The sequence below is a fragment of the Zonotrichia leucophrys genome, chromosome 1 (assembly GCF_028769735.1).
Source record: "Zonotrichia leucophrys gambelii isolate GWCS_2022_RI chromosome 1, RI_Zleu_2.0, whole genome shotgun sequence".
Classification (NCBI taxonomy): Eukaryota; Metazoa; Chordata; class Aves; order Passeriformes; family Passerellidae; genus Zonotrichia; species Zonotrichia leucophrys.
Genome location: NC_088169.1, coordinates 14,035,514 through 14,061,778, shown reverse-complemented (window position 1 = coordinate 14,061,778; position 26,265 = coordinate 14,035,514). Strand labels below are relative to the sequence as shown.

General features: G+C 39.0%; 1 protein-coding gene and 1 non-coding gene across 2 annotated transcripts in view; both read left to right on the top strand.

Moving 5' to 3' along the window:
• POLA1 (DNA polymerase alpha 1, catalytic subunit) overlaps positions 1-26,265 on the top strand; it is a 184,202-nt gene that overhangs the window by 28,025 nt on the left and 129,912 nt on the right. The window contains 4 exon segments of the mRNA XM_064707038.1: positions 793-889; positions 1,390-1,514; positions 3,286-3,435; positions 3,664-3,786. Of these exon segments, the coding sequence (XP_064563108.1) occupies positions 793-889; positions 1,390-1,514; positions 3,286-3,435; positions 3,664-3,786 (495 nt within the window).
• On the top strand, positions 1,097-1,227 carry LOC135455941 (small Cajal body-specific RNA 24). The gene has a single exon (XR_010442424.1). It is a non-coding gene; the product is annotated as a small Cajal body-specific RNA 24 (non-coding RNA).

The following is a 26,265-nucleotide window of genomic DNA, read 5'->3' as shown; positions in this document are numbered from 1 at the left end:
ACAGTAAAAGAAGACAATCTGTGTTGTCTAATATTTGCATTTAGTTATTTTGATGAACAGTATTTCAAGACAAATTTGTTATATGGATGAAATATCCGAAGTTATTAAAAAATTCCTTTGTCTAATACCATTGTAAATAATAATTACAGCAATATCTAGATATTTGTTAGTGAACAAATTAAAATTTGAGAAAGTATTTGTATTTCACTATATATTGCTTTTTAGTTTTAAATAAGTTCAACAGCAAACTTGAAAGCAAGGATTTTTGTTGATTATATTGTTGCATCAAAGTAGCACTGGAATTCTAAATGACTCTGAATAGAATTGAAAACTGGGAGAAGAATTCGTACTAAAACATAAGAAAGAATATTCTTTAGGTCAGTAGTAATGTTTTTATTTCTTTTATTCAAGCCCAGCCATTCTGTTTGCAAAACCAACATTTTAATTGGACAATCATACCACTTCTGGGTCATGAGTTGATTTTTTTCATAGTGTGGACTTCTATAGTCAGTTGTAAAAGTCATTCTGGTGCCATGTTGAACAATGACAATACTTTAGAGTCTTTGTAATCTCTTCTTAGCAGTTTTTTTCCTGTCAGAATTGGTTTGAATGCTGTTTTGACATGTAGAGAGCTTTAGTAAGGATCATGATGAAAACACCATATTTTGCATATATTTTAAAAGGAATTCTGCACTGACTCCCAAATTTGTATTTGACTTGCCAAAAATAACTCCTCTAACATTACAGAAATCTTAGAGACTAGATAATGACTTTTTTAAATGCCATATGTAGGTGGATGAAGATGAAGATTTTGAAGATCAGAATAAATCAAAGATAGGGAAAAAGAAAGCAGCATATGCTGGGGGCTTAGTCTTGGAACCCAAAGTCGGTAAGATGTGGCAATTTTCTTTCTTCAATGAAGTTAGAGTCAGGTAGGTTACATTAATACAGAGAGATTGCAGTGGGGACTCTGTAGATGTGGGAGTTTGGTGTTGTGGTTGTGAGGGGAATCTTGTTGCATAAACAAAATTCCCAACATTGATTGTGGAATTGCTTCTTTTGAGGCATTAGGACTGTACATTTATGTATAATTGTCTGGACACGTAAGTTTTCTTTCAGTTTCTCCTCTATGTGGGGAAAACTGTACAAGTGTCCTATAGTAACACAGAAGGTATCTGTTCAACTCTGGTGAGTTAATGGGGTTGGATCGTTCCACTTCTGACAGCTTCTGTAAAGGGCAGTGCTGCATCTCAGCAGCTGCTTCAAGGGATTTAGATCATGGAAATGTGGTACAATGTAGTACTGTCACTTAAATATTAATTGTGGAGTTGTATGAAGTCCTCTGGGAGACTTGAGTAATTATGACTTCCGTTTTGAACTCTGTTTTAGGTTTTTATGACAAGTTTATTTTACTTCTCGACTTCAACAGCTTGTACCCATCGATTATTCAGGAGTTCAACATCTGCTTCACCACTGTGCAGAGAGTGTCATCAGAAGCACAGAAAAGGGCAGAGGTTTGAGTGCTTTAACTTGTGGCTTAAATTACACTGTCTTAACTTCAGAGTGCTCTCTGTGAATCAGCTCCTTAAGAAACTGTTCTTTTTCACTGTTTTTTTTCCCCTTTCACACACAAAAAGTGATCCTTATTTAAAGATGTATATGTTAATTTGTGGGTTGGGACTTTTTTGAATATTTTGTGTCTGTCACCTTCCTTTCTGTAATACTCTTACAGAATCTTGGTAAGTTTTCTCCCATCTATTCTTGGTATCCTCATGAAACAAGATTTTTACTGAGGCTCTGTGACCCTTTTCAGCCTCACATCCACCTTAGCAATTTCTGAGCCCTTTTACTAGTTTCATCCTAGCTTGGCAGAGGCTTCCTGAAGTTAAGTTGCTATTTGTATATTTATGCAGATATACCTGATGGAGGTAGGCAAAAGTCTCATGCTTTCTACAGCAAAGAATATGATTATGAGCTCAAGCCTTATTAGACATCAGGAAAATTAAGTGTGTGGCTTGGGAGGGTGCTGTTGTGACTGTGTGTGCTGTGGCACCAGCTTCACAAAAGCTCTTGGTGTTTAAGCTGTGTTAAACACAACAAAAACCTCCTGAAGGTACAGTTGGATGTGCTGTTTTATAAGCAGCTGTGTTGGCTCTGGCTTATCCATGGCTGGAGATTCTCATTTCCTCAGCTGTGCTGAAACACTTGTTGGTGGAGCTGTGTTGTAAACTGAAGCATTGAGCTGGTCAGGTCTAAAGGTTAAAGCAGAGGCTTTTATTTTTAACTGGTATCAGCTCACAGGTTGGAATTAGTTAGTCCTGTAGCAACTGAAATATGAACACAGTAGCAGAAATGAGGAGACAAGTATGTGGAGTTCTGGCAGTAAGTTCCTTCAACTTATCTTTGGATTTTCCCTGCTTTCTGAAGTGTGCTTCAACCTGAAGCAGCTAATTTTGATTTCTCTCACTGTATGATGTTTAATCAGGCTTTGGTGTAATTTCTTGTTATAGTTCTCCTCAGACTGCTTTACTAAACTTGCCAGCCTCACCATGTCTACACTGCCCTTCCTTTGCACATTTCTGTCACTTTCATTATGCTTGAAATACCTTTCCATTTTTGCTGTTTCTTCAGTCATGCTAAGAAGGTGTGTCCTTTCTGCTATGTTGTTTGTTTTGCTGTAATCAAGAGTTGGTTGGGGTGCAGTTTTTGTTCTACTTTTGTCAGTTGTATCATTCAAAGTATCAGTTCCGCAGAGCACGTGCTCCTTTTGACAGGTCTGAACACCAAAAGTACTTGCATGATGATAAAAAATGGATGGATTTTTCAGCACAGAAATAATTCTGCGTGTGTACTTTTCTTTATATTTTTGTATTTATCTCTATATACCTAAGAGTGAGAATGTGTGTGTGTTATTTATTTATCTGTATTTATATATATGTATGTATATATGTATATATATATGTATGTATGTATATATGTATATAAATATATAACACACACTCTGATAAAAACCAAAACCCTTCCTGCTACTCGTCCATGCCTTCTTTGTGTTTGTCCAAGAGTGAAACAGACTTAAGCCCTGTCCCCCAGCAGGGGCAAAGTAATAGAGTTAAACACTGCAAAAAACCCTCCCATGCTTGCTCTAAACTGTGCTTTGGGTGCTCTGCAGGAATTGGCTTAAGCTGTAGAGTTTTGGGTTTTTTTTTCCCATCAGTCTTTTCACTTAATGCATTAAAATCTAATCTTCAAGCAGTAAAATGATAAACAGCAGTGATCATTTCACAGGTTGAAGAAGAAGAAGAAATTCCAGAGCTTCCAGACCCATCTCTGGAAATGGGAATTTTGCCTAAAGAAATCAGGAAACTGGTGGAGAGAAGACGCCAAGTTAAGCAGTTAATGAAACAGCCAGATTTAAATCCTGACCTCTATTTACAGGTGTGTTTTCTAAGGACTCCGTTGATTTTTCCCCCTCTCCCCTTAAGTGCCCTGATCAGCCTTGTAGAATAGAGATGATTAGTAGTGAGCAGTGATTGTAATGTGCTTTATTTGTAGCCCATCACTGCTGCAGGCTGTATAAAAAAGCTGTGAATGTAATTGTGAGCATTAAGTTCTGTTCCCTGATGGCTGTGGTTGGATCATTTTTCTGGTTGTGTTTCTTTTCAGTATGATATCAGACAGAAAGCTTTGAAACTCACTGCTAACAGCATGTATGGCTGCCTGGGATTTTCCTACAGCAGATTCTATGCCAAGCCTTTGGCTGCTTTGGTGACACATAAAGGGAGAGAGGTAAGTCATTAAACAGGTTGTACACACATGTAAAAAGGCTGAATTTAAGCCACCTGCCTTTTTTCATTGAATACAAGAATGGTTTTGTTCTTGAACCTGCTTTTGATTTCAGAACTCTGAAGTTTATCTTTCTTGTGAAACTATTTGGTTTCAGTGGGCCAGATTGTGGTGTCAATACCAACAACAAAAAAACAAGGCTGCTTTCATTTACAATGAATGAAACTCAGTTAATTTTCCGTGAATTTCTAGTTCTGCTTGATGGTCTAGTCTGTGGTTTGGTGGTAATGCTTCAGCTTTGGGTGAGCTTGCTTGTAGCCAGACTGTCCTGTGGGCTGACATGACTTCCTGAAACCATAAAGTTTGTGATAGGGCAAATTAATCATGGAGCCAATGGATTATATATCAGGGCTTTTTTTTGGGAACTCTTTGTTCCTTGAAGTTCCTCATTAGCCTCATATTTTATTGTAAGAGTTGTACTTGACTTTATAGGCCAGACTACTTTTGCTGTTGGCTAGGATGGTGGCTCAATACAGACCACATCAGTTTTGTCCCTGTGAGAAAAATAATCTTCAATGATCCAAAACATACCACTGATATACATTCATTGTCTTAAAACATAATGATGTTTGGTATTAGTTCCTTATAAAAGAGAATACCAAGCAGGAGTCTGCAAAGGTGCCAGGAACAGTTGTGTCAGGATGGCTGGTCAGCCTGGGTGAGGTCTCATCCCTGCTGACAGGCTCATCCTCCCTGTGATGTGAGGGCACACCCACTTCACAGTTCCCAGCTCAATTGCATTGGGGTGTTTTATTTCTGGTAACACATCTTTTTTTTTAATTATCTTCCTATCTAAACAATTCTCTAGAGATCCCTGCATGTGTTGTGTTCCCAATTTATGTAAGCACTTTTGTTTAACCTTACACATCTGTTTAACTCAGAAGTAATTTCCAGTTTGGTAACTGCAAATGTGCCATGCAGCCATGTGAATTCAGAAGTTAGTATTTCCTTTAATAAGCTATTCTGCTTGTAGATGCAGGATTCAACCTCATGTTGTCTATGAGGCTGGCATGCAAAGCAGCTTTTAAAAGTGACAAATTCTTTTTTCTTTTTTTTTTTTTTTTTTTTTTTTTTTTTTTTTGTAATGATCTCTATGTGTGATATGGACCACCTGCCACAAACCTGGTATTCTATGGATACTTAAGCTTTTGCCCTCTGTTGAGATCCCTGTTGTTTGCACAGGGAGTTTATTCAGATTGGTCTGTAATGTATTAGCCATGAGATAACTGTGTGAAATTCTGGTGTTCCTGCTCTATGTTCCAGAGTAATGGTGAAATGGGGAAATCCTAAACAGGTGCTACAGAATGTGCTAGGAAGTAATTAGAGATGGTTTATCTTACATAGTTGATCTTTGGTTGAAAAAGATTTCTTATCTCTTAAACTCTGGGGGGTTTTGTTTGTTTGTTTGTTTGAAGTTGAAATATCTGATCTGGAAGAACATTACTTTAAATTTTTATATTAGTCTTTCTATTCATAGGTTTCCTCTTACCACTCAGTTCTAATATAAAAGAAGTAAATGTTAAGTATCTGGAGGTTTGGGTTCTCTGTGAGAAAAGGTTAATTAAAAAGTAACTGTTATGGAAAATTTATGGTCTAAATTTAAATAGCCTTTTCTGATCTGCAATTAATGCATTTTTTTTATACTGTTGTCAAGGGCACCTGAGTAAATGCAGGTAGGCTTGTAGAAGTCTAAGTGGGAAAAATATTGTGTGGGATGAAAACTGAACTTAATATTTGCACTAACACAATTACAGTTCAATCGTGAGTCTTAGCAGAATAATTGAAAGTGGGAAATATCTGTTTCATGTTGAAGTTGTTAAAGCTCATCCTAGCATCAAGTTTTAATGTAGGTGAGAATGAGGTTTGATGAGTCCTGTAAATGGATGCTTTTCAACTGTGTGACTGACAACCTTTCCACTGAAGCAGTGGGAGGATGCCAAGTGCTGAGTACCACCTCTCCTGGACTCTGAACTTCTGTTTGTGGTTTGGAGATGCTGGTGCAGTAAAAGCAGTGGGATTCCTTATGGTGACTAAAAATACTTGTAATTGCACATTGCTGTTATAAAAACTTGTATGACTGTATTAGTGAACTTCTGAACTATATTAGTAGAACTTGGCATGTTCACTTCATTTTGATGGCAGAAGTATTAAATAGGGTGTGGAAAAGTAATTTTAAAAAAGCCAGATCATAGAAGTAGATGATCCTTGGGGTCCTTTCCAATCCTAACCATTCTATGATTCTGTGACAGTGTAATCCATAAAAGCTCAGTTCTCTTTGGTCAGCTGTAGAGAGATACAGGCCAGTGCTTGATTTTTATTTTGCTTCAGGGAGGGAATAGAAATGTAACAAAGCCTCACATCCCCGGCCAGGGGCAGGCTGGGTCCTGCAGAGTTTGTCCTGTCTGAGTGCAGTGCGATAGCGGCGGGCGGGCTTCGCTAGATGGCGATAGAGACCTGGAGATCCTTCAGCAATTAACGCTCATTTTTGTCAGTGTTTAAACCTTGATTATCGGCTTTTCCGAGCGGCTCTTCCTTGTTTTTCATTTGTGGGTAATCTTTAACAGGGACGTATCAATGTGAGCTTGTCAGAATTTAGGTGTCACCGGTAGGCTGCTAAGTTCTGGCGTGTTTTGGAAGAAAAAAACTGCAAAAATTTGCAGTGGAAGTGAGTTAAAACTGTAGCTCAGATCTGTTTGACCATTTTGGCAAATGTAAATATTTTTCTTTTCTGACTGTGAGAAATGCCTCAGTATTTCTCAGTTCAGCAAAATTAAAAAAAAAAAAATTAAAATTCTACATTTGCAAGCCTTTGATCACGAATTTGTTAGAGGGATTCCTGGACTTTCCCCTCCACCCCCCATGTTACTAAACCTTTGCCTGGACATTACTCTTGTTGTAACTATAGCAGTTGCTCGCATGGAAAAGTAATAGGAAAATATTTCATATATTTTTAGCTGTCCTTTAATGTAATTTAACAACTGGAAACAAGATGAGTCGGAGCTGTGCAGGCAGCCAGCTCTGCACCAGCAGGCACTGTGGGGTCATGCCGTTCCAGCCTCTCTAAAGGACAAGCCTTTTGATGAAGTGTCAGTTGTCTGGTTTCCTAAATGCAGGATGCCGTTTGCTGCAGGGTTCTCCTACAGAACAGCAAAGTTGTTGAGAGAATTTCACTGTAGACAGCTTGCTTGCTAATGGCTTTCACTCAGTGCTGAGGCCTTTTCCAGGTACTTGCTTTTTTTTTTCCGTGTTGTTTTTTGCTGTTGCATATTTTTGCCCAAGCAGACTTGCCTTTGGAAGGAAAACAACACATTTGCTCTTTTCAGCAGTGCTGACAGGTAGACCTGGTGTTCAAATATGCGAAATAAAAGGGGGAAAGAGGCAATTGGGTTAATTCCAACTTTCTCATTCAGATCCTTTAGATACATTCTCAATTAATAATTAGTTTAAGGCCCTGGCAGTCAAAAGGAAAGAATAAAAGCATGTTATTGCTGCAGTCTGGGAGAAGAATGGATGAGGGAGGAGAAAAATGAAGTGGAGAAAGATGAGCTCATTTAAAAAAAATTAAGGGTAGGTAAGCAGGTTAATGGCCGTCTACTGTAATTATGATCTGTAAAGAAATCCAGGCATTTCTTTTTTTTCTCAAGTCTTGTTCATCCAGGGAAAATGATCATCAGCTGCTTTCTCTTGATTGCACCTAAAGCATTGGTTATACAGTCTGCAAGGGTTGTCACGTGAATGGGGCAATTGACAGACTCCTGGTTTCTTCCATGTTGTACTGTGGGAGAAGGAGAATTGCTAAAAGAAGGAAAGGAGCCTCCTCTTGTCTGGTTATAAGCATGCCATCCATATTTAAACAGGAAATGCAACATCGATATAACAGTTTTGGAAGACATGGAACTTGATGGCAAAAGGCGAGGCAAAGAGCTTCTAATTGCTTTTAGATATGAAAATGGCAACCCAAAATCTTGGGAGAAGTAATGCTAAATTGCTGCACTGTCCCAAAATGGGAACTGTTGGGGTTAAATAATTTGCCACTGTTGTTAAATTTATCACTGTGTGTGCAACTGTGAGCCTGTGAAAAAGCTGTGTTTGTTACTCTGCATGCTGATATCCAAAACGAGTTAGGGTAGACAAGGAGAGCTGCATACAGTCTGGAACTGTGAACTGGGTACCAAGTAGTAGAAAAATTATGGATAATCTTTACATTTATTGAAATATTATTGGTAGTGAAGTGCAGGAGATGACATCTGGTCTAATACAGAATTTAGCATCTTGAAGGAGAGGAAACAAAACATTTCAATTAAGAAGAATGGCCAGAATATTTTGGGTGAGGAGGCAATTAGTGAGAAGGGAAAAAATATATGTATTTCTTATTTTATTTTGGATGGCATGTTGGTATTTTTTTTCCCCTTTGGACAGAAAGGTTTTATTTAATGGGTATTACCAAGAAATGTTTAGGAAGATTGATCAGATTCAGATTGATTGTACAGTAAGTCAGATGAATAGAGAGACCTTTTTTTCTTTTTTTACTGCTTATTTTAAGATTGTGCTATTACAAGAGGTGTGGTGCCTCTCACTTCCTGACTGCTGATTCCTGTGAATGGGTTAGAGCAATTGCGTGGCCCCATGGTGAGTTGGATCAGCCTGGTGATCCGAGTTGAAAACTAACTCCAGAGGAAAACCAAATTGATTTCAGTTGGATCAATGGCTCAGTGCCTCACTGTGTGCTCTGAGAGCTGGAGGAAAGGAGGAGGCTGGGAAGTGGGGGCAGGCCCAGTGTGAGATGTAAGGGGTCAGGCATGACCAGCCATTTTTCAGCTCATATCTGACTGTGAAACTGTGGGCTTACTGTTAATATGATCACACATGGAGGCTTTCTTTAGTTGTTGTTTTCTTTCTTTTGTACTTTTGATTTTTTTTTTTTATGGTTTCCTATCTTGTATTTTTTTTCCATCTTGCCAAAAGACACAGATTTTTCCATGTGTCATATCTGAACCTGGCTGACCAGGTAACAAGAAGATTTCCTCATGCAGAACTGTGGTAAAACTGAGAACCAGAGGGAAGAACAAGGTCTCTGGAACATTCTCTGTATCTGAGCTGTAGCAGAATGTCCCCTTTTAGAAGCTGCATGTGTTGGGTTGAGAGCTGGCACCTCAAGATTAGGGGAGGTAGAAATGTCTCACCCAATCCAGTGGTAACAGGAAAGACTCTCAGGTGTTCAGTAAAGTATTGGGGAATGCACTTGAATCCTGCACCCTCCAGAGTCTGCCGTGCTTCAGAATTACTAAAGAAATTCTTTAAACCTGTCTAGAATATTGTGGGGATTAACAGAGATCCTTCATGGCTCTCTTGAGGAGGTGCCTTTCTAAAAGGGAGACACGGGAGCACAGGTGCTTCACCATGAAGGTTGAGAGCTTGGGCAGCATCACACCACCACTGGTAAACTGCCTTGGGTCTGCCTTCAAACACATTTGTTTTCCAAACCCCCCTGTTAAGGTCAGAAGAATACAAATGCTAACTGATGTTTTTCTCCAGCCTCTATATTTGATAGCACCACACGTCTTTGCATTATGCATTTTCTTAGTTCATGAGTAGCTTGCCTAAAAATCCTTGGGGTTTTGAGACTTCTGCAGAAGTTGTTCTTTAGCATCTTATTACCTCACTTATTTGCATCATGCATTTATCTTAAATTGAATGTTGGCTTGTTCTGGAAACCCTGGGCTTGGACACCTAGGTGGCAATGAAGTTTTCGAAATAAAAGATACTTCAAACATGAGTTAAAAATAATTTTCATTTTCAAGCACTATTCCTAAGAGGATAAAAAAACAGTCTAACTGAAGTGTCTGTCTCCCACAAGACTTAAATAAATATTCATACTGTCCTTCAAAGATATGACACCTTGATCTCATTATCAAAAATGTTCATATATATATTTTCTGGGAATCCTGCCCACTGTGGAATAGCTGACTTTTTTCACCACAAATTCTATTAGAAGCTTTTAGTTCCATCCACAGTGAAATTATCTGTTCTTTTTTCTCTTGGATAAATACTCATTTGAGCCTACTAGATCTGTTCTTTTCAGGTACTAGTTTCAGGATGGTGATGATCCTACTTTGATAAATAGGAAGAGGCTGAAAGCTGAGTTCCTTCATTCTGGATAAAATTGTTGAGGATGGAATTAACTGTGATCTTCAACAACCTGCCTAAAGGGGGATGTCTAGAAGAAGCCAGACTCTTCCCAGAGATGCAGAGCCTTGCACCAGGCAGGTCTAGCCCTGTCTGGGGCCAGAGGTTGAGTTAAATGATGTCCAGAGATCCCTTCAAACCAAAGTAACTTTATAACCATCAGTTTAGGAGTTCCTGTAATTCTCATTGAGATTTATTACCAAGGTCAGCAAGGTCCAACAGATGAAACTCATCATTTAAAGGGAAGAAAACTGGAAGAATGAAGATATGTCAGCAGTGGTACTTGTTCTTACCAGGCTGTTTTGGTTTCAGGGCTAAAAAGATAGTGTTTGAGTACTTCAAATGCAAGTGTTGCTGTATAGATTAGGTGGTGTGGTGTCTTGTATGTTATGTCCTTTCACTTGGCCTGTGCCAGGATTCATTGGCTTAATTTAGAAGATAAGCATGAACAGCTTATGCTATTTTCAGCACTGAAATAAACTTATGGGACAGATGAAAGAGTTTAAGACCTTTATTTATCTGTGAAAGATGGACGGTATCTACTGCTGCAGGTACAATACTTTGTAAGGATATAGGAGATCTTGGTGGGCAGCATCAGGAATTCTGGTTGGAACAAGGGACTCTGGAGAAGTAGGTGTAGTTTAACAAGCTGGGGCATACCTGATCTCCTAACATTGGCAAAGAAGGTTGTAAGCCAGGCATACAGCCTAAGGTAATTTATTCTGACTCCCTTTGTAGTAGAAAGAGAGCAGTGTCAAAGCTGGATGAAATAAATCCCCCGAATTTTAGAGCTTGATCAGTGATTGAGAGGCACCAGCATTATGCTTACTCTGTTGGCTTTCCTTCCAGCAGTTATACGTGATGTAATGCAGGAGATGTTTGGGTTGTGTTGTCTTTAGCTACAGACTATGCCTTTTATCAAATACAGGTAAGGTTTCAGAGAGAAGGATTAAATTATATATGTTGATATCTGGTTTGCAATTTGATACTTGTTTTTGCTAATTTGAACCACAAGGAATATTTGCTCCTTAAAATCCTATTTCAACACCTGGATTAGTTAAAAAAAATAAATTAAAATACCCATTTCCCTTTACCTTTCCCGTTAATCCTTTTTTGTTTTCATATGTTTTAACTGGCAGGCTTTAGAAAGAGCAAGAGCTTATCAAGCCGTGCTCATCAAAAATACGGAATGATGTGACATCATTTGAATCTTATTGCAGGGTTTAGTACCTGACAGTCATTTCTCTGTGAGCTTGTGCTAGTCTTGGTAGTTACATGAGACTTGTAAAATTTGGATTCTGATGATCGATAAGCTGTGGTTTAAAAACAAAAACAACAAAAACAAAACAACAACAACAAAAAAAAAAAAAAAAAAAAAAACAAAAAAACAAACAAAAAAAACAAAAAAAAAAGACAAAAAGCGTTAATGCTTTCTTTCCAATAATTTGCCTATTTCATGAAACAGAGCAGAAATTCCCATGTTTGAACTATTGGAAATTACCAGAAAAGTAGGACAGTGTAATAATCTGCTTTAATGAAGTTCAGGATCATATTTCCTGAAATGACTGGGTAAGCATAGAGGAGACCTTGAGGTACAAACATTTTTTTTTTTTTTTTAATCCAAGGAAAATGAAACTGCTGAACAGTTGCCAGGAAGAAGGGTGGCCATTCTAAAGTAAGGGCTCTGTACTTGGGCTGCTTTGCCCTTCTGACTTGTTCTGTGTGCACTGCTGATTTATTAGGCAATACCACACTTTGCACACTAAAAATTTATTTCCTGTATTCTGTGATTTCAGTGCAAAAAAAGTTTCCAGTGTGAATTTCAGTTTTCTTCCTTGATGCTTTTAATTTTTTATGAAATATTAAACTGTCGCAAACTTTGTGCTGGAATTTGGAATTAGTAGATGGAAAACTGGCATAAAAGTATACCAGTGTCTTAGTCCTGTGCTGGAGTGCATGCAGCCTTATGGTTCATTTTGTCCCGGTTGGAATTTTACTTGTTGAATCTAGAACTTCCCTGGTCATACCCTTTGATTTTTGGACAAACCAGATTTAAGTCAATGACAGCTGATGTTTTGGTTTTCATGTGACTGCCTTCATTTCTTCCATTTCCTCCTCATCTCCCTCAGAACTCACCATCATCTTTGAACTTAGGTAAATACCATTTTTGTATTTGCTCAGAAATCTTTTGGTTTCTCTAAATTGTAATTGCACCTCTGCCTTGATGTTTAATATGTATGGTACCTGGGCTTTTTGCTTCAATGCATAGCTTCATATTTTTCAACTTTGAGTTAGAAGTAGTTCATCCTGGGGATAAAGGAAAATCAATGAGAAGCCTATACTTAGACTGAGAACCCCTGCAGAAAGCTTTGATTAGAGAAAAGCTTCAGATCTGACTCTTGCACACAATTGTCCATCAGGTCACCAGTCATTTTTATATGTACAACTGTGCCACAGATGGTAGGGATGGAAAAGGTCTGTTCCATCATCTGTTAGCAAAGTGTGTGTATAGTCACTTCAGCACACACACACCTCTTGGTGATTTTTGTTGTAGTTGTTGAAGGCTGTAGTCCTTCAAGAAGTCACTACTAATTTTAATTTTGCAGCGTTTTGATCTGACTGCTTTTTGTGATCTAATTTTTAATAGACATGGAAGATGAGCCTGCCTTCAGTAAAATGTGTTAATTGACAGGTGTCCCAAAGTTCTGCATTCTTGGCAGTGGTCCAGGATGACAGAGCAGTTATGACTTAGAAACTGCTATTCCTTTCTGGTGAAAGGATTGGAGGAAATCCGTGGAGTTATTAACTACTAGTCTCTTCTAACAGATTGTGAGAAGATCATTATGGCATCTAATTAGTTGAGATTAGGTCCTTTATGCAGAATGTTTGGGTTTTTTAAAATTCCTTTACATGCTGTCTTATGACTTGCACTATTAGGTTTTTTTTTCTCTTCTCCTCAGTGTTCTGGATGGTTACTCTGAGGATTTGAGTAAGGGATCATGTTCCTATCTCTGTGTGGTGTAATTAGCACATCTATTTAAATGTTATCTGGAACCCATTTACCAGATCTGTCAGTTGCTGCTTAGTTCAGTGGAAATGCTTTTATGTAAATCACAGAACAATACTTCTGACTTGTAACAAGATTGGGCTGAATTTGGGGAACTGAAACACTTCATCCTGGAATAAAAATGTCTTGCTGAATCAAGGGTAGATTATGAAAGCTGCCACTTTTAAAAAGTGTATTATGCTAACATATGTATATGTATAAATTGAATTAGCTATGATACTCCTACAGTGAGAAACTTCCCACTGATTCTAAAAAAAAAAATAAGGAAAAGCTGACACACGTGAAATTTTCCTCCCAATTTGCATGCTAGCTCTTCAGCTGATCTTAGAATATTTGGAATTGAGGCCTGATGGGGTACAGGGCAGATGCTTACCTTCTACTTTCTCATAATTTCTTAATGAAAGTAGTTCCTTCTGTGGCCCAGAGCTAGTTGCATTTTATAGGGATCTAGTGGCATTTATAATTATTTGATAACCACATTTTTTTATTTCATTCAAATAAAAATAACCTTCCCTCCCACCCTCCTTCAGTGTGCTGGCCTTTTGCCATCCCATATTTTGGAGGTAGATTTTGAACTTGAGGAAAATAATTATGGAAATTTCTCATCTTTCATATATGAGCACTCATGTAGTTCTGGGTTTTCTTCAGAAGGATGGGTGTCTGATATGGTGACCAAGGAAAGATTAATTAACTGTGGCTTTTGTTTGTCTGTCTCAGTTTTCAGCCTGGACTGTAAGCTTGTGTCACTTTGCTCTGTTATAAATACTGTGTTAAATTACGGCAATTTTTTTTAAGAAACTGTTTGATTTTTTGCCAGGGATTCCTGAGCCATTTAGTAAGAGTTTGAGGGATCCTATTCCTTCTCTGAAAATCAGTGCCAATTTTGGACTGTGCAGCTGTCCCAATTTCCTTTTTATTAGTTTTCACTCTAGGAATAAATTTTTGTTGTCTGTTGTTTATTCTATTAGCATATTTAAAGTCAGCTATTTCCTTCCTCTGCATAGCTCTTGCTTTACTTTTCTCCCCTTTAGATTTGTTTTTCTTAACATGGAATAAAGAGATGGATCTTCCAGAGGAGATCTGATGGTAAAGCAGTCTGAAGTGGCATTTATGTGACTATTCCAGCAATGATCCTTCTGTTATTCCATACAGTACTGCATAGCTTTTGGCTCAGCTGGCCTGCATAATGGGGGATAGCCTCCCTGCTAAGCCAAGCAGCTCCTCTGTGCTTTGAAGGGCACGCCAGGCATGTGTGGCAGTAGATTATCACAATTATCAAGTATCAGCTCTGACTTAGGATTTGTCCCTGGCCTTTTCCATCTTAACTTGAGGAAAGTCTGTTCTGTGACTGTCTGTCAGCCCCTCTCTCTCAGAAGAGCTGTGCTTAATAGTTTATTAATAGTTTATGTTGTATATAGAGCATCACAGACTTGCTATATAGCTCTTGAGCATAAAGGGGTATTTTGCAGTTTTATATAAACAAGATGCTCCTTTCATAATTTAATCTCTTTTGGACAGACAGTGTTGGAAGTAGACATTGTCAATGGGTTTGTTATGGCTCAATAAGTGTTTCTTAGCTTTAAAAAAAAAACCCAACCAACTTTTTGAATGCTTTGCATAATATAGAGTTGTTGGATTTTGTCTTAAATTTTTGGCGTTTGTGTCACGGCCAGTAGTTGTTTTAGGACTACAGTTATCCACCATAAAGAGAGCAGCTATACTTGTTCCCTGGAAGGAAGACTTGATGCTCTCTGAGGTTCTGAGCTGTTACAGTGGATGTTGGGAGAGGGGGAGTTTGGGAAAACCTGGGCCAATATGCATACACATAATGAAAAACCTCTTTTACATGTTTTGCTTTTAACTGCTTTTGAAATGAAATGGGTGTAGGTCCTTAAATATTAATTGGCTGTCCTTAGTGTTCAGAAAAAAAAAGGCAGCATGGGCTGCAGATAGATTTTCTTATATGGCAAGTAGTTGGTTTTCTTTTTGTTGCTTTATTTTTGTTTTCCTTTTTCCTGTTTTCTGTGATTTTTTTTCCCAAACCAGTAATTGAATGTGCTTCTTGGTGTGTGCTTGCTTGGGAATAGGGATTGAACAAAGCAAGATGTGGAATTATTGATGGGATAGCTCAAAAAGAGATTAATTGTCCAAAACTGCTAGCAGCTCCTCTGATAATTGCAGTGTCTTGAAGTTAATTTGTGAACATGAAAACATGAAAGTTACTTTTACCTCAGTGCTTAGTTCAGTCAGTGTGTCAAGAATAAAATGATGTAGAGAAGATAGCTATGAGTCTTCAAGTCACAAAAATAACCTGGAAACACTGGATGCTCAGAACTGGTGAAGAGAAGTATTGCATCACACTAAAGGACAAGCAATTCTGTGATTCCATTCATTGAGTCAAAAGTGTGCAAGAGTTCAAAAAAGATTGGATAATTAGTCCTTATCTGTACATACAATTAAAATAGAAAAATTTATTGAACTCTCTAAGCCAATCTTGAGAGTCAATGTCAGGATTTAAGTAAATTTTTGCTCACTGGGAGCTGAGAAGGAAGCTTCTCCTGGGGAAGAGGGCTTCAGATGCTTTGCTGGGCTGTGCCTGATACTGGACTTTCTGGGAAAGAAATGTAGATGGGTTACACATGATGTCTGCACGTTAGGGTGACAATCACTGTCTCACTAGGTTTGGGTTTTGACTTTGTGTTTGGGGTGTTTTTTCTTTATTATTTTTTCTATAGAAGAGAGCAGCTGGGTAAGATCTGTGGGAGTTGTGCTTCCAACTCTGCTCCTTTTTTGCTGATGCCTTGTGTTGAACTCTTCCTGGAGGATGAAATGTCTCTTGGCACATTTGTTGCCATCTGCTGTTTGTCTCTGTTGATAAGGCTTAGTTAGCACTTTTCCTAGGAAAGTGCATGACATAGTTTCAAAAAGTGCTCCATTTACCTGTTGCTGTGGGACTAGGCACATGTTTTCCAGCTGGTACATATCATTACAGTTTCAGATGACTAACATGAAAAATGATAATTGAAGCCACCAGCCTATTACGTAGTAAGCTTTAATTAGTTAAACTGCTTCGTATTAGTTTACCGTTGGTGCTAATGCTCTTGAAATTAATTGGCACTAAAGGGGGTTCAAAGTTTATATGCAATCATTGCTGCTATAATGTGCTATATTACTAGGTAACTTGGCTTATTAGGTGATTTTGTTCTCAATTATTGCTGCAAGTCAACAAGGACAGAGTAATTATCTCACAAACAATAGCCTTGCTCCCAAGACAGATGCGAGCAGACCCTTCCCGTGGAGTTCTGCAGTGTTCTAGCAAATAGGCAGGGGAAGGAGCTCTGCATATGTCACCCAGCAGCAGATGGGGAAGATATTTAGAAAGTAGGATAGCACACTTTCAGATCTTCTGTTATGCTAATAAAGTTTTTGTGTGAGAACACAGCAATGTCAGTCTATCAATGACATCAACCCCTGGCATGTGCAGGCCATCAAAGCAAACACAGAATGCCTTTGTATGCATAGCTGGACAGTGTAAGCCAGTTGCTACTGGAGTGAAGGTCATCTCTCATTTTCCTAGAATAGACTGAATACCTAGCATACACATTGATTAAACTTCTCTTCTTTTGAACACAGGTTGTGTTTTTGTTCAAATGGAAAATTAATGTAATAGGAATTTCTAGACCCCATAGAAATTTCACTTCTAAATTGTTAATGCACTGTGTGCCACTGGTGTAGTATAATATTGCTTATATCAGCCTACAAGCATCTCATAGAAGAAATAATAAATTGAGTGGATTAATATTACCTAGTAAGTATAACACAGTATTAATTAATAACTATTTAGTTCCTGTGCACAAATTTAAAATGGTAGAGTTCATATCAGAAATCAATTACAAATGCAGATGACTTTCCTGAATGGAAAAAGGAAAAATTGCAATGGTGAAACTGTGGAATAGTGTGACTGAGCAGTGCAAATGTGCATCTCTTGTTGGTTACTCTCAAAAATGCCTTCAGGAGAAGGTTCATTGAATCTTCAGATTTTAAGTATCTCAGTCTGAGTTCTGATACTATTCTAAGCCTCTCTTTACAGCCAGCATGTAAATCTTTATTTAGGGCCATCTTTCAGCAACTGACACAGCAGGTCAGGTATTTATTCCATCCCAGGAAACTGCTGTTTCCAGAAATAAAAAAGGGTAACCACTACATCTCCCTAATTTTCTCTGTCACTTATTTACTTGGAGATTGAGAAGTTTTGCAGGAGCATATTCGTGAATGGACATGCCTTGTGTGAATTTTAAAGATGAAATGTGTTTCAAGTGATAAAGGTGGATAACTACTTTGAATGGTAGGCTGCTGGAAATATCTGTGGAATTTTATTGTGGATGATTCTTTGTAGCTGCAGTGATTTTGCCCTCTTTGAGCAGTATCAGTTTACGAGTCAGAATCTTGAGTATGTGGACATATTATAGTGACTTTAAACACTGGTGCACATAGGATCAGCTTTGTAGGAATAGTCCTGGAGACAGGAATTCATTTTGGGTATTTTAAGCTAAGGTGTTAAACCTACTTTTTAGGATTTTTTTGTTGTTGTTATTTTTCTATTCTTTAGTATTTACAATTATGACATTTAATTATCTCTTTCAGGAGGTTGTAGATCCCCAGAATAAAAAAGACAAAGAGTGCATAAAAAACAATCCTTGTGACTTTCATAAAATTATAACTCTTCAGGCAAGGGGTTGCAAGTGTGGAAGTACAGGGCACTGCTGCTCCATTTATGTGCAGCCTGTGAAGATGCAGAGAAACCTAAGTGGCTGTTTTGTTTGTTTCACTTTTTTCTGTAAGGAAGAAAGAAAAGAATACTTTGTTAAATCATTGCACTGTAGATGTGATGATTTTAAAGGTATCTCTTAAGTGTGCCTATTTGATAATGTAGAGGGCTCCTCAGGTGTGGATTCATTTTGATATTTTAGCCTTGAAACCAAGTTTCTGTGTTTGAATCTACTAAAACTGTTGGTGTCATGTGTCTAATAACCCTGAATCTGCTTGAATAATGATGATAAAGCCTCCTACTTAGTCTGTCTACCTCAAGGGAATAACTGAGCAGCCATCGTGACATTATTGCTCTGAGCCAACAAAATACATTTTCCCCAGGAGTTTGCTTTGAAGCACGGATTATCTTAAGGCAGTAGTGAGAAGTGCCCTGAAATGATGCTCAATGAGGAGCAAGTATCTATCTCAAATTGTCTGTCGTGGCCAGTGAAGTTGAATAAAAACAAAACAAAAACCAAGATAACCCAACTTCACCTTACTTAAAAGATAGCAAGGTATCCATCCTTATGAATAGGAATATATGATGTATGTTTTAGGGGCCTGGGCTGGATTTCTTAGTAGATCATTCTGCCATGCAGCAGTCTACAGGCTGCTTCAGTTTTGCTCCATAAAGTCTTGAAGCAGTTGTGTTTTTGGGCTTCCTGCTGTGGCAGAGACCATTGCTAGTCACAGGAATCAAGAACCAAAATGTTGTGCATGTCTGATGTCCCAAACGTGTGTGAGTCATTTTGGAAATATAATGCATCTCTTCATTCTCTTTCCTCCTCACTGTGGTACAAATTCTCTTGTATAATCAGTTTCTTGTCTTTGTTGGTGCGGATTCAGAGTTGGCAGCATAAATGAGCTATGTTTCAGTTCTTCTTAGCTTCATGGTGGAGCTTCATGGAGGTGGTGGTGGATTTCCCATAATTTGTGTTAAATCAAGGTCCCATGCTTTGCTTCTAAAAATTATGCTGTCACTCAGCCTGAAGTTACAAGCTTGAAGTAGACTCTAGTTAAATTTTATGGCCCATGTGTGATTGAGGAAGGCCAGTAAGGAATCCCTGCAGTCTTCTGCCACCCTGAAATCTTGTAATTTATGTGACATGTTTTGGATAAAATTTTGATGAAACGGATGCCTTTCATAAAGGCAACTCTATGCAGTTATAACAAGTCATGTGTGGTTGGCAAGAGAAGAACTGTGTATTACTCATTTGGCATAGCATAAAAATATTTATACGTAAAAATTAGTATTCCCTAATTAATTTGGACCTTTTAATTATTTTCCTTATTTAATGCAGGGGGGTTTCTTTGTTTATGTACTAAATGTTTATGAAAGATTTCAGGTAGTTGCTACCCATGTGTGCATGATCTGATATCTTGAGTTTGCTTTGCTGTAGTGTATATCTGTGTAAAGCATTTGCAAGGAAAAAGTTGTCTTAGCTCAGTCTTGAAGTGTTTACTGTTTATTTTATTGTTATGACTCTGATCATCAGTTTGTCTCTTTCCTCAGATCATACTTGTGCTCAGGAGGGATGGAATTACCTGTGCTATAATTCACCTCTGAATATGCTAATAAATTTTGTGTGCTTTTATATTTTCTGGTTTCTGGATAGTACCTTGTACCGTGAATTTTTATGGGATTAAATAAAAATTTTAAACAGAAAAATTCCTGATGTAGTGAACCAGAAGTATCTTCAAATGAGTAATTCCTGCAGCTTTTAGTATTTTAATGCTTACTGCAAGTTGCCAGGTTTTAAGGCTCTTGAGTGAAATAGGAGGTTGGGACCAGAAGGGAGGTTGGACTGCAGCCTGTTTAGATGAACTTTCTGGTACTAGCTGGGGAACGTTTTTGAAGTATACATTGGAGACTTGAGGGCTTTTGCTGTTGGAGTGGTCCAAGTTTTTAGGATAGCAGATATGCCCTTGTGAAGAAGGGGACCCTTGTAACCCTGGTGGCTCAGTGCTGTGCAATGACTGAAGACTGTGTTACACTAATGCAGCTACTGTGGACATTTCCTGATGTGCAGCAAAGCATTGTTTATCCCAGTGCCTGAGCCCATAAGAAGGTCCCAGGTAGTTAGAATCTAAGAGTGGGTGGATTATACCAGGCCTGAGTGCCTGGCCACAGCTCAAAAAGAAAACAAAACAAAGGGTCTTCTTACCCTAAGTGTCACATAGTTAATATTTAGAAAAGAAGTAGTTCTAATTATATTTGTTTTCCTCTTTCCTCTTCCCTGCTTTTCTTTTACCTTAACATACCAAGAAGTAACTCTTGAAGAGGTGCATTGACTCGTATGTATAAGCATATTGTTATAGGGTAATTTAGTCATGCCCCTGTAGTATATGGGATTCTGGATGCTGTATGACACTTGGGGTTGGATGATAAATGATCTTGAAGATCCTTTCCAACCCAAGCCATTCTTTGACTCTTTAGGGTAGGATTTTTTTTGGTGGAGGAAAGAACTTTGGAGCAGGGCTTACATGCTTTTACCTGTATAAAAACATTGGAGGTGCATTGTACAACTGGATTTTGCCTCTTGCTGACTTGTCTTCCTTGTAAATTCTGTTTTTTAATGTCTCCTTCTCTCTTCTTCCTTCTTCTCCTCCTCAAGGTGTTTCCACTGCCAAAACATCCATGTTTTATGTTTTTTATCACTTCCCAAATTTGCCATAACCACTGCTCTCATTTCTAAGGCTTTCAGGTTGAATGCCATGTTGGTTATAGATGAAGGTGGGAGCCTGCAGTTATGTTACCAAAGCTGTTGAATGAAAGTCAGCTCTCCCACCTGTTTGACCTACAGTGAGGTGTTGGGGTGTGGTAGGTGTTTGGGGTAGGTCAGGAGGGGATGCAGGAGGAGGGGAGAACAGGCTGCTGCTGAACACCAGGATGGTGCAGGTGCCAGCAGCAGCAGCATCCACCTGATTGTTTGAGACTGTCTTCTCAGAGTACAAAAATGGGATTTTCTGCCCAGACTCTGCCTTGTGTTCTGGCTAGACCAAATGGAAGGGCCTGTTTCTGTGGGGGGAGCAAGCACCTGCTTTTCCCTGGAGGGAGAAAGGGGAGGGATCTCTTCTGGATCTGTCAGGACACTGGCCATGTGTAGTGGTTGGCATGTTCTGTGGCAGTGCTCCATTTATTCTTTCCTGCACTGCACTTCCAGCCCACCTGAGCAGTTTGCTGGCAGCTCCCCAATGCACACACTGCTTGTGGTTTGCTGCTGCAGGAGCTGAGGTGACTTGCACCATTATATGGAAGAATAAGTAGCATCTTCCTTCAGTGTATTTCTCTGTGGGCAGTTTTTTGTTACATCCCCAAGTACTTTCACCATCCATCCGTGTGTAGACGTTTGAGCTGTCTGTTACCACTTGGCCTGTTGTTTTGGAGGTGTGATTTCCTGGCTTTCTCCTTGCTCTACTCCAGACAGGCTGGAGTGTCCTTGAACCTGCTCTCCCCTTTCTGAAATGAAGAATGAGAAGCCTTTGGGCAGCTTAAGTATCGGCCATGTCGCAGCTGACAGAAACTGATCTGGTGCTTGGCCCCGCTGCAGCCGGGGCTGCCAGTGCCATGTGCTGGGCTCTGCAAGCCCTGCCAGGGCCAGGGGGTCGTGCTCAGGGCCCCCTGTGCCCCCTGCAAGGTGCAGCCTGGCTGTAGATGTGGTCAGAAATCGCCGTCTGCCCCAAAATGTTGCGGCTGTTTGCCACAGCTGCCCATCCTGTCAAAGCAGTGACTGGTCTCGGGGTTAAAGGTTGGTGAAAACTGTTACTAACTTGAGATGATTGATGTTGGAAGACTAATTAGGGAGCAGGGGCAATTAATTTGATCACTTGTACTGGTTTCTCTTACGGATTTTGAAAGACTTTGCTGAGCTTCTTTTATCTGCTTCTTTTTAATTGAAGGAGGGATGTGTTTCTAGTGGACTGCTTCCAAGAGAAAAGACAAGGTAAATTCATAAGCAGTGCTTGAATTTACTTGTGTGATTATCCAGAGGCTGGCAGGGAGGTTCCTGTTTTGCTTAGAGAGGGAAATGTCAGACACCCTGGAGAAATTTTTGTATGAAATACTTGGTGACATAGCTGGCATCTCATTGACCATGCTCTGCCACAGGAGGTGTTCTCTGTAGCTGGGGAGGTTAAGGGGAGTGTTAAAAGGGTATTCTGGTAACATTACTTTGGCTTATTCAATTGCTGATGACAAGACAATGTGTTTCCACTTTGGTCCATGCTGCTAAAGTGTAATATAATTATTTGTATTAGACACCAGCCACCTGTTAATATCGTTCTTCTAAAGGTCATTGTGTGGTGCCTTGCTGTCTGAAATTAACGGCCCTGTATCAGGTTTGTTGGTCACTCTTTTGTGTGACACAGGACAAGTGTTTGTGGGGAAAGAATGTGAACCTGATACCCTGATGGCCAAGGGAGAGGAGAGGACCAGGGACAGGCTCTGCTGCTGCTATTGTCGTGCCACCAGGCCAGGGCTGGAAAACAGGCAGCTTCCTTGTGAGGTGCTTTCATCTAACGCAGTCCTTGTTTGGAACAAAACCAACTTGCAGTAATTTCCCAAGAGAAGCAGACTGACATCCATAAACCCAGGCTTTGTGGTACCCTGAATGTGGAGGGAACACTGTGTTCCTAACCTGGGCTATAAAGGAGATGAGGGGTGCTGCTCCACTGGCTCTCAGTCCTCCAAATACCTTGTAAGGAAAGTGAGATGATGATAATGTAACTGTGCTTGGTGACAATAGGTAGATGCTTGATAAATTATGTTAAAACATATGGTCTTGGCAGTTGACCCTAATCCTGGTGTTGGATTCATTTATTAATGTCTGTACAGTGACCTGAAAATGCAAAGCACTGTATCACTGAGAAATGTTGACCTTGTTGACTGAAAATTTTTAATTAATTTTGCTGAGAAAAAGGGTAGTATGCATTTAACTTGAACTTTCACTCTTCCCACCTGACCTAGTATTAGCTTTTGAGAGAGGCAGGGGACAGGTAGGACTTGCAGATGAACTTACTCTGTGCTTGTATCCTGTTCATGAAGCAGATGCAAGTGACTGCTGCTGTAGGGGCTCAGCTGAATGACTTTGTTTTCAGATTTCCAGAAAATGAAAGCTTCAGCTGCCAAAAGAACAAAACAAAGCACCTGGTTTACCACATGGCGTAGGACATTCCAGCACTTGTGAAGAGGGAGGGTTGGCTTTAAGCCATTTATATTCCAGTGTCATTAGTAACTGCTGCTAACTGTTGGATTGAATTACTGGCTGAGAAAGAGCAAGGGCTTTTAGAGTCTTCTCTGCAATTGAAAATAGTCACATGAAAAACTCCCATTACTGACAATTTTATAAGGAATAAGGATCTCACTCTATCAGTTGCATATTTATTGGCTCAAACCATTTGAGGCTCATTATGCGCATGTAGATAACTCGTTGTGGTTGTTTGAAAAGGTTCATTAGGGTCTTCAAGAAATCTGGCTTTATAAAAATCTAATTCATTATTTCTGCAGTGAAAGAGTTAATGAAGGATCACTTGTGGCTTTTAATTTTCAGCTAATTAAAAAGAACGTCTGTTTTTGCCTTGACACTTGTCGTTAAAAGTGCCAAATATAGGAATTTTTTTTGTGTGTGAGTTGAAGGGTGAGGAGGAGGGGGAAAAGTTACATGTAAATCATTTAGCCATTAACCTAATGTGGTGGATTTATAAATCCTATTACTATAAGCCCTTTTCATTTCCACTGAGGCCTGACGTGTGCTTGATCCTGCTAATGTAAAATTCATTCTGTCTAAGTGATTACTGAAGTAAGACATTTTAGTCAATTTTAATCAGATTGTGTGATACTTGCTTGAACACCAACGTTAAGTAAGATATGGACACAGTTTGGCCATGTCTTAATTAGCCTTACAAATCAGAGTAGGAATCAATCAGTGAGCCAAGTCTATGAACCTTTTTGACACCTAATGCTTTCTGTGGGGGGAAAAACCATCTTTGCTGAGGGCTGAAAATACAGGGCTTGGAAGCAAGATTAAGATTGTAATTTGGTGTTCTTGCTTTATGGTGTGCTTGGCAGTCCCTCACAGTGTGCAGGTCCTTTGCAGTGCAGCCCTCATTGGTGTTTCAGAGTTGAGGCCAGTGGGGTGCTTCCTGCAGCCCATCATAAATTCCTGTCCCCGCAGCAGGAGCAGCGATTGGAGTATTTTTCTGAAGCTGCTTCTGCACCAAGATACATCTGTTATTTTGGTGGGGGTGGGGTGAGGGACAGCTTATCTTAAAATGTAACTTCCTCCATCCAGGTGTTCACTGGGGACGTGGGACATGTGTGTTTCTTGGAATTAGCCGGCCCTGTTTTCCCTATAGGGAAGCATTAGTATGGAAGATCTGCGTCATAAGCCCCGCAAATATTGGTCACTGTTGAGATCAGAGGTGGATTTTGTAAAATGTCATCCTTTGATATGACAAGTAAAGACTTTGCTGTTTTTTCTTGGATCACTGCTTTTTCACTAGGTTGACTTGAGCCTCAAACTGATTTTCAGTCATGTTAGTTGACCCAGTTTTTGAAGACTCATTACTAGCCAATATTTTTTCTGTTCTAATCATGTAGAATTTCTGTATTGGTAACAACTTTTTTGGCATTTTCTTCTAATATATGGACCACTTTCTTTTATTACCAGGATACCTGAAAAACTTGCCATGTCCTTGAAGGATCCTGTAGAAGTCTTGGGTCTTTTTTCCCCCCTGCCCTCCTCTTTTGCTTATTGTGTCTTCTGCAGCATGGTGGAAAGCCTTAGGAGAAAAAGGTGCTTGAAGCAGATGGAAATTAAAATGTTTAGTACCAGAGACAGCTGATGTTCTCCCAAACTAGGCAACATCTTTTGCAGAAGTCCCAGCTGCACATGGTGTTGTGTCATTGCTGAGAATTTTGTAACCTGGTGAAAGACAGGTCCATTCTAAATCATCAGATTAGCCTGGAGGTTTTGCTTTGCCAATGTTGAAAAATTGCCTGGACAATGATTTTGTCTTAAGGCTTGAAAATTCAGCCACCAGCAGTGTTGGCAAACTGTTTTCAGAATCACTGTAAAATCTGTGTGATGCAGACTTTGTAAGTTGTTTTTATTTCTCAGCTTCCAGGCAATTTAAATATCTTTTCTCCTCTATCTAACCTGTTAAATTACCTCTCTCTGTTAGGGTGAGCATACCTCATTTAGTCAGATGTTACTTAGTTGATGATAGGACTGCAAGCACATGTGGAAGAAAGTGGGGAACGTGTTTTCTGCTTGATCTGAATGCCTCTTTGTCTTCTGCTTTCTCTTTCCTACGGTTACTGTTGGTCTGCCAGGTGTGCCTTTTTGAATGAAAATGAGAAACTTCTTTAGTGTAGATCTCTTACTGTGGTTGGGATGAGGCTCTTTTGAAAAGCTTTGAAATTAGATGTTAATTACCTTTCTCTTCTGCTGGATAATCTTCTGTACTTTAACCAAATAAGGATAATCTTCTATACTTTAATCAAATAAATATTCAAATACTTTGAATTTGCCATATTTCAGCTTTTTGACAGTTTCTTATGTGATGGATTGTAGGAGAGCAAGTGCTCATGAAAAGGCAGAACTTAAATAGAAAAAAAGCCATAGCAGTTCAGGTGAATGGGGCAGTTGATATATCATAGTTAAATGGAATTAGTCTGAACAGCTACACAGTGGTGGCCAGGAAGAGAGCTGTCAAGGCTCACATCAGCCTTTTAAGATGGTAGATGCCAATATCATGAGATTATAAGCCTGAGAAGGATGCAGTGAAGTCCATTTTAGATCACATTTTAGGGTAAGATTTTCATTAATCTCGGTCAAATTGTGATTGGTTCTTGACTTTGTATATTAAATATCTTCTTATAATTGTATGCATACATATGGTCAAAATAACTGTGCAGGTTCATAAACATAAGGGCCTCTGGGGTACTGTGTCTCAGAAATGAACATGACCTGCAGAAGAGAATAGGCATCTCTTATCAGCCATGTTTCATTTGTATTTCCTGGGAAAATGCTTTAAAGTCTCTTGTTTCACAGCTTATCAAGACTGACCAAAATTAGCGTGACCTATTGCAGAAAGCGGCAATATCTCTGCAGTGTCTTGGAGGTTGGTGGGCAGGTGTATTTTATTGGTGTGATTTTTTTTTTGTTTGTTTTGTTTTTGTTTGTATCCAACAGAGTTAATGTATTTTTTAATATGTAAAAAGTTCAATATTCCTGATTTTTTTTTCTCTTTTTTTAATAGGCACTCGATATTTTTCAGCCCTCTCAAGGGAATATCTCTGGGCTTTTTTCATGGCATTTATGTCATTTTAATGATAGATTCTTTGTATGTATGTGTGT